Source organism: Nicotiana tabacum, chromosome 22 (assembly GCF_000715075.1).
Source record: "Nicotiana tabacum cultivar K326 chromosome 22, ASM71507v2, whole genome shotgun sequence".
Classification (NCBI taxonomy): Eukaryota; Viridiplantae; Streptophyta; class Magnoliopsida; order Solanales; family Solanaceae; genus Nicotiana; species Nicotiana tabacum.
Genome location: NC_134101.1, coordinates 117,252,413 through 117,260,936, shown reverse-complemented (window position 1 = coordinate 117,260,936; position 8,524 = coordinate 117,252,413). Strand labels below are relative to the sequence as shown.

The 8,524-nt window shown below is 36.5% G+C and overlaps 2 protein-coding genes across 2 annotated transcripts; both read right to left on the bottom strand.

The window, feature by feature from the left end:
• Nucleotides 1-577: 577 nt before the first annotated feature.
• LOC107820483 (uncharacterized) lies at nucleotides 578-5,089 on the bottom strand. The gene is made up of 7 exons (XM_016646772.2): nucleotides 4,802-5,089; nucleotides 4,592-4,692; nucleotides 2,935-3,003; nucleotides 2,720-2,778; nucleotides 2,211-2,271; nucleotides 2,080-2,133; nucleotides 578-1,061 (listed from the first exon to the last, which is right to left on the bottom strand). Exons 1-7 carry the CDS (start codon nucleotides 4,950-4,952, stop codon nucleotides 783-785), a joined length of 774 nt encoding a protein of 257 aa, XP_016502258.1. The 5' UTR covers nucleotides 4,953-5,089; the 3' UTR covers nucleotides 578-782.
• A 1,035-nt stretch (nucleotides 5,090-6,124) lies between these two features.
• On the bottom strand, nucleotides 6,125-6,682 carry LOC142176035 (uncharacterized). The gene has a single exon (XM_075243075.1). The coding sequence runs from the start codon at nucleotides 6,680-6,682 to the stop codon at nucleotides 6,125-6,127; it is 558 nt and encodes a 185-aa protein (XP_075099176.1).
• Between the last annotated feature and the right edge of the window lie 1,842 nt (nucleotides 6,683-8,524).

Sequence of the window (8,524 nt, the reverse complement as noted above, 5' to 3'; positions counted from 1 at the left end):
TGTGTGATCAAGTGATGGGTGCATATCACATTTGTTTTTCATATGTGAGGTGTCTGCAACAATATGGAAGAAGCTGCTCATGTGGTTAGGAATCAGAAGACCTCCAATGAACTGGGAGGATGAGCTACAATGGGCTACACTATATGCTAGGGGTAGGAGTCTTAAAGCTGAAGTTTTCAGAATGATGCTAGCTGCTGCAGTATACCATGTCTGGAGGGAAAGGAACTATCGAGTTTTTCAGGGCACAAACCAAAGTACTGAGATTCTAATTAGGCACATTATCCAGGAGATCCATTATAGAGGTGCCATGAAAATACAAATTGCAAAGTGGCTTGAGGGGTTCAATAGTTACACACAGTAGATTGGTTTTTGAGTAGCTTTGGTTTGTTTCACTTGTTGCTTCTTTTGAGCCATGACTGACCGTTGGGACATGATGTCCAACAAGCAGTTTTTTTGTGTACTGTACATATGTTTCCATTGGTAATAAAGTTAATTAATTACCCAAAAAAATAGTTTGTAATACTGAAATATAGTTCTTAACTCTTTACAAATCAAAACAAGCACAGAAAGTCTACTCTTTGTTAGGCTCAGCTCAACTCGTTTATGATTACTCAAAGCAATGTGTTAAACTAAATACAGTATACTGTTCTGCATTAGAGAAATTGAAAAAAAGAGTCCCAACTAGCAACAATGGATCTAGATCTAGATATGTTTATCTTTCTCGTTTGTTGCTTCATTGGGTAAGACACATAACAGGATTAGTAGAAGTGCAAACAAAGAAGTTAAGCATAAATATCTTCAGTAACAAATGATGTTTCGATATCCATACAAGTGTCAGGTGGACACTGAAGTTGTTCATAGTTTATTTGTCGAGAAGCTTCATATACAGCAATACCAACACTTACCGATAAATTCAAGCACCTAACATATGTTTCAACCATGGGAATACGTAGAGTTCCTCCTCCAAGAGATTCACTCTTGCAATCAAGCAGGGCTTCAGGTGGTAATCCTTTAGTTTCTGAGCCAAATACAAGCCAATCACCCTTTTTGTAGGAGAAGTCCTGCATCAATGATACTAGAGTTACACCAAATTCGCATTATAAGGAAGGATTTGCTTGTATTAATCCGGCTTTCATCGTGAAAGGGAGTGGATCGGCACGAATACCCTTAATTAACATAGTGTGTTTCATTAGACAGAGAACCTTAGATGAGAAAAGCAACAATGCTTGGCTTGGTAAGAAATGTAAGAGGAAAATCTCAGGCTTGTCAATAAAAATACTTGTGGGCCAAGAAGAGTTCCAATTTAGCCATGTTCATTACAGTTTTCAATTGCAGTACAGTAAGCAAAATGGAAAGGATAATGTTTGCTCCTTTTGTCCATCTATTTGAAAACAAATAAGTTTTGGTGTCTAACTATTCCTTGTTTGTTCTATTAGAAATTATTTTCCTTTGTGCCTTCCCACCTCCTACTTCTCCAACCTCAGAAGCCAACGAAAATGAAAAAACAAGAAAAGACTACCAATTTTTTGTATGGAAAGATTCACAATAGCTAACATAGTTCCTTTTTCTTTAGACAGACACAGAAGCAACATTTGGCTTCTTGATAAAATGCTCACCAATCAATCAACTATGACTCAGTTTCAAACTTGTTGGAGTCACCAAGGAAGATTAGAAGCATACAAGATAAAACTGTAAGGAAAAACAAAAGCTGAAAGCAACTGAGCTGAGATGCTCAAAATCATTTGAAATTCTTCGAACATGAAAGAGACGGAAAGTATTGAAGACAGGAAGAAGTGGTTGATCAAAAAACTGTAGGCCTCATCTAAAAGAATTTCGACTAGGCCTAAATTAAATAAGTCCTGCACCCAAATACTTTATGGTCTATGTCAGATAAACTAGATGAAAATCTGCAGCACCAGCATTTAGCGTAACATTATAGAATTACAGTGACAGCTAAAATATTTCATTTCTATGTTTCCTTCCAAGTCAAGACAGAATAGATTATTTTCATTTTGCTAATAAATTTCCCGGGGGTAAAAGCTGACAGAAATATAAGAGTATAAAAAGCATTTAACTTACTGAATGTGTAGTTGTTCCTCTCTTTGTAAATGCCAACAGTCTCTTTTCCCCAGCCTGAAGAGAAGGAAAAAGAATGATTTTAGTCCAAAATCTGAGTGTTTTGAAGCTAGATGAATGAGGTAAAAAGAGACCTGTCCCCTGAAATACTCGCGGAATTCATCCCAAGACCGATGCACTTTGACAACAACATATCTGTTGCAAAGAGTTAACAGTTGAAAACTTTATGAAAATCGCCAACCATACAACATAGAGATCTACACATACAAGCACGATAAGACAACTCTTACATTTAAAATACTAACATTTGAAAACATGCCTAAATGAAGAAACGATTGAATGCAGCAAAACAGGACAACCAATGAGTAAAAGCTATTGGTATTGAGCAGCTATTCATAACTCTCCAACTATATCAAGTAAAGATGTAATAAGATCTGGCAAGTCAAGAAGCTGGCAAAAAAATCCCAAAAAATAAAATAAAATAAAGACTATAGATGATAATCTGCAGTTTCACAACAGTTATTAAGAAAACAAGCACAAAAAGATAATGAAGAGTTTCAGATATCAGTACATCACATCGGAACACGCTCCTAGATTAAAAACATTACAAAAATTCACAACTCGTGAACTGCTGAAAGGATACGGCCAATAATCAAGTCCAGCGCGCTTCAACTTTGAATTATCAATTGGAAATCCTAATGGCTGCAGAAGCAAAGAAAATTAAAAATTCAGGTCTTGATGTCACTAGTAATAGGAGCCAAGCAGATTTTACTGGTCAAATGTAACAGCTATTCTAGTCACCATGCAAGAATACTACAGAGTACAGAGATATTTAAACTAAGAGATATGCATAGACACCTCAACTAGGTGCAGTCCAACAGCTGATGCTGCACAAGTTCTTGCTATGCTTCCAGTGTTTCCAGGTATCTGTCCATACAGAAAAATAGAAGAGATGGAACCATTTAAGTCGTTTTGCAATCCAAATATATGTGTTTTAGTGTTTATGTGATAGTTAGTTTCCCTGCTTATGAAGATGAAGTAATAAGTACACCATCAAAGAGAAAATATAAACATCCTATGGCATAGACTGATAACGTTGTATGATTCACCTATTTAACTTCTTTAAACTAACATATTGCAGATAAAAATCATCTCCTGCTGAACCAAGCTTATGGACACTGTCAAATCTCAAACTGTATTAAAGCATCGGCTATCAATACCTTTTAATCAAAAGAATTTTTTTTTACAAATTCTTTAAGCTAGAAAAAAAAAAACTTTAATTAGCTATGGGAGGCGGGGCAGGGGAGAGGGAAGAGAAAGAGAAATCTCCTTAATTTGTTAAGATAGAGGAAAGAAAAGGAAAGTTTCTCAAGAGGGACTAAACGAACTGAAAAGTTGTTCAGTCAGGATAACATGCTTGGACACCGGACAGTCATACGCTTCTGCCAGACTCCTAACTGTTTTTGTCACCTTCTCCAGTTCAACTACCACACAGGAAAACATTGTCAAGAAGCTCGCAATAAAACAGCATAATAACTTGGGGAAGACAAACCAGCTTATTTAATTAGGTCATGCCATGTCCTACCAAAATTGGATCTGTAAACTTAGTTGGCACAAACCCAAATCGTTCCAAAATCTTGACATATGTTAAGATCTTAAGAAATAAAAGAACCATTAACACTGTTACAGTCCCTTATATCTTTAACATGTTAAGTGTTGCAAAATCATCCAACCAACTAATAAGCTCAAGAAAACTGAACTAGGTTACTCAAGGTTGCAGCACCTGAATATTTTGGCCTCAGTGTGTGTCTGTAGCTCAAATAGTGAGACACTCACTAACACTGTGTTTGAGATTTATGATTACACAAAACAGTTACTTCCAGTACAAACAAGATACTTAATTGATTGCATTTAGCGGAATTCCAACCCATCCAGAAATCAAGAAATGCCTAATTCACATTGCAAAACTAAGTAATTTGATTGAAAAATTATATTGAACTTCCTTTATAGACAGGAAAATATTCCAGCTCACAAATTCCAATTCATTCATGTTCAGATAGCACTCTATCAATAGCATATCCAACTACTTAAGAGTAGCTTGTCAGGAACCTTAACCGTTTTATAGGTTATGAAAAGAAAGTGTAAGATCCCACTTAATACCTACTACTACTAGCCTCCTTGTTTATAACACATTCCTCTGATTTTTCTTGTTTTTATTATGACCGAGAAATCCATCTGAGACCGACCCTTAGGACCAACCGCAGCCTTCAAAACTCGGGATAATGGAACCCCTCTATCTTCTCCACTTAACTACCAGGCTCAGTTCGTATAGTGCAGGGGCGCAGGGCTCGAACCTATGACCTAAGTCCGAAACCCCTCAACCTTTGCCACTTGAACTAAGCCCTGGGTGCTTTTCTCGTTATTTTTCACAAGATATTCCTAAAACTAACTAATTGTATGTCCAAAGCTACGCTAGCGTAGGAAGACAAAAAAGTGGATAATATTTGTTCAGTACCTGGGGAGAGACTAACACAACTTGCAGAAGTTTATTCTGAGCTTTTTCAACTGCTGTCTCGCCGGCTCCATTAGGCATAGCTATAGCGTCACTTCTTACACCTGCAACAGATAAACCCAGCTTCAAGAAAACTATTTGGGGTTTCAATATACCAATATTGAAGATAAACACGAAGCAAAAATTTAGAAGACGTTTGATTAATAGACGTACATAGAGAACGAAGTGGAGATAAACGTGAAGATGAAGATAAGAGAGGGAAATGGAGATTGTGCAATAAAAATGGACGGCATAGTGAAGCTTTTGCCCTGAAATGGAGAGGTGAAGCTACGGCGTTAAGGGTTTTTAGAGCAGCTCGGTCCATTCCGGCTGACTCCCAATGTCATTCTCCGCTATCTCACCATTATCATCTAAGCTAAGCACTTTTCTGCACTGGTTTTCTCTTTCTTTTCTTTTTCTTTTTCTTTTTTGTCTTTTGTATAGAGTGCATTTATTTGTTGGTTTTTTTTTTTCCGGAAATCAAAAATTTATTGCCACAGGAGGGTATATCCATTCCTTCATTACAAGGATTGAGAAATATGTCTTAAGTTTGCGGCTAATTCAGTAAACACTACTTCTTTAAATCAAAACAACAAAGGCATGCATTAAAGAAGATACTTCAAGGAGGCTCATATATTAGCTCGCTCGGTTTATTCCTCTTGACTCGAAAGGTAGGCATCTTCCATCTGTCAGCATTGAGAAGACCTCTAACTTGACGTGGTAGGGAGTCAAAGTTAGTGTATATACACGCCTCTTCATTTATGTGGCATAGAGCAGCCATTTTATCCGCAACTTTATTTGCTTCTCTAAAGCACGAGTGACAATATGATAGATATACACCAGTATTTTGAGTTTATTAATCCTTTTTGCAATTCTCCACGGTGTATCCCAAATTCCGACGATGCAATTATGAATAAGGAGGGAGTCTGTCTCGCCAATGATAAGGGGTATTCCCTTCTGTATGCACCAATTGATGCCAAACAATATGGCATATGCTTCTGCCCAGTTGCTAGTACCCTGCCCCAGTGGAATTGCACAGGCCATAATAAATTTTCCATTGTTGTCTCTAACCACTCCTCCCGCTCCACATTTTCTTCTAATATAAGAGCCATCACTATTGAGCTTAACAAAGAGGACTGGTGGCCTGATCCATTTAACGATGATGAAAAAGGTTTCATTAAGTGATATGTTGCAAAGGTTACACATATCTGTCCAATGTTCCCCAACTTTGATGTTCTTGAAGTTAGATTTAACCTTTTGTATAATGTTGAAGGAAATGAGTTTGATAGATCTTGCAAAAGAAGGCATCTTCATCCCATACTTTGAGCTATACCTAGATTTCCATAATTCCCACAAAATAAAAAAAGGAAGGATTTTCAGCATATAATTAGTAGCCGAGTTCCTAGTTTTCTGGTTCCAACAATTAAGAAGAAGAATTCTCATGGTCACATTGTTATACTTAATCCCAATAGGGCCAACAAAATATTTCCATATTTTCTAGGCATATTGGTCATCACAGAAGAGATGTTCGACTGTTTCACTTCTGTTGCTTAGGGTAGGGCCTATGCAACTTGAGCAAATAGAAGGAAGATTGATACCAAACATGGAGATTTTATCATCAGTCGAGAGTTTATCATGCACTGCTCTCCGTGTTAAGAATGACTTTTTGAAAGGAATGTCCATATGCCAAATTCTTGAGTCAAATTGACTAAACTGTCTTTTACGTCTGAGTAGGTTCCAAGCTGTAGAGATAGAGCATCTACCTGAATTGGAGCATATCCAGTGAGAGGTGTCATCAGTGTCATCATCTAGAATTAAATGTAATTGGGATACCAGAAGCTTTATCTTATCAGGAGGTTGAACTTGGAAATAAGACCAGTTCCACTGACCATCATTATATATCTCTTTGATCATGATGTTTTGTTGAATTAAGTCATCCTCAATCATCTTGTAAAGGGGGACAATGGGTGACCAGTTATCATACCAAAAATTGATATTCCCTTTACCAACATTCCACAAAATATTCTGATCCACTTTGTCTTTTAAGTTACACATAGATTTCCAATTGTGAGATTGACCAGTAGACCAGGAGAGTGTAATAGGATGAGAGTTATGATAGTATTTTGCTTTCATAAATAAGGACCATACAGAATTAGTGGTTTTTAATTTCCATCATTGTTTGGTAGTAAAAGCCAAGCAAATATCATCTAGCCTTCTGAAGTTTATTCCCCCTTCTTCATATAGGAAGCAGAGATTGTGCCAAGAAACTCATTGGTGTTTTCCCCCCTCCTCTTTTCCAGACCAGAAGAATCTGTTAATATACTTCTCAATCATGGATATAGTACCTTTGGGAGGATGGACAGCAGCCAATGTGTGAGTGTTAAGAGCAAGAAGGACATGTCTAATAAGAGTAGCTCTTCCTCCAAAAGATAAGAATTTCAAATGTCACCCTCTGATTTTGTTGATCACCTTGTTCACCATATCAGAATAAAAAGATAATTTCTTCATTCATGTATGGAGGGGACACCCTAGATACTTTATAGGAAAGTGATCATATCTCATTCCCAAGATTCTGCATACCCTTGTAGTGGTTCTTTGGGCTGTGCTAGGGGACATAGTGAAGCAGCATTTACTTTTATTTATCAACTGACCAGAGACCTTCTCATATTGAGCTAAGGTCTTCATAGTAAGTTAAAGAGAGTAATTCATACTGATGCAAAAAATAATAGTGTCGTCAGCAAAAGATAGGTGGTTGATATTAGGCCCCCGTCCATTCATATACAAACCTCTATATCTACTGTTAGAATGAAGATTATTAAGCATTTGCGAGAGAAGTTCAGCAGTTAAAATAAAAAGAGAGGGGGAAAGAGGATCTCCTTGTCTGAGACCTCTTCCAGATTTAAAGAAACTTTGTCTGCTACTATTAACAAGAAGAGTACCAATTATTAGAGATAAATCTGTATATAAGATCAATCCATTTTTCTGCGAATCCAAGTTGTCTAAGTATAAAACACAAAAAAGGCCATGAAACTCTGTCATAAGCCTTGGTCATGTCTAGTTTGATAACCACATTGGCTCCTTTCTTTGGCTTTCCAATGTCATTGATGATTTCTTGAGCTAGTAGGATGTTTTCAGTAATGACTCTGCCTTTAACAAAACCACTTTGATTTTGAGTGACAATTCTAGAAAGAATTCTACTTAACCTAGAATTAATCACCTTGGCAAAAATTTTGCTAGAGACATTACATAAATTAATAGGTCTAATGTGAGAGAAACTCGGTGGTGCATCAACTTAGAAGAGCAAAGGTTTCGACTTGGCTGCTTCTTGGAATTCAATTCAAATTCGAGGACAATTTTGACATTTCAGCCTTAAATCTGAGCTTACGTTTGGACATTTTAAAATACATCAGTTTAGACGTGTCTCTTTAAGAAAAAAAGAGAAGTATACATGGATTTTACTCATAAAGACAACATATTGTATTTGCATAAACTTCTCCATTTTTTCTTTCTTTCAATACGCTTTTCATCTTCCAGTTTCTCGGCTTGGTTTTACAAATTTTCAGGTTAGTTATTCTTTCAAATTTTGGACATAAATGTTTCTATTTTTCTTGATTTGTATGTATGGTTCTCATCGATCTAACTTTCAGTTTTGTTTACTCTGGTATGAATTGCTTTTAACCAAAAATAACGGTGGACTTTTTCCCATGGTTTTGGTTTTTGACTAAATTTTCTTCGTCTTTCTGAAGTTTACTATGTAATCTAGGTGTGGTAGAAAATCTATTTGCTCAATTTCTACCCCTTTGGACTTTGAATCTGTTACTTTTTCTTACCTCTCAAAATATGTTATCTTTTGATTCTGTCACTTCTTCTTACCTCTCAAAATATTATGTCTCTTTA

Coding starts and splice junctions, on each gene's coding strand:
- LOC107820483 (XM_016646772.2), bottom strand. CDS start 4,952: ATGGACCGAGCTGCTCTAAAAACCCTTAACGCCGTAGCTTCACCTCTC. Junction 4,693..4,801: donor ATCTCCACTTCGTTCTCTAT/GTACGTCTATTA, acceptor TATCTGTTGCAG/GTGTAAGAAGTGACGCTATA. Junction 2,779..2,934: donor TTGGACTGCACCTAGTTGAG/GTGTCTATGCAT, acceptor TTGCTTCTGCAG/CCATTAGGATTTCCAATTGA.
- LOC142176035 (XM_075243075.1), bottom strand. CDS start 6,682: ATGTGTAACTTAAAAGACAAAGTGGATCAGAATATTTTGTGGAATGTT.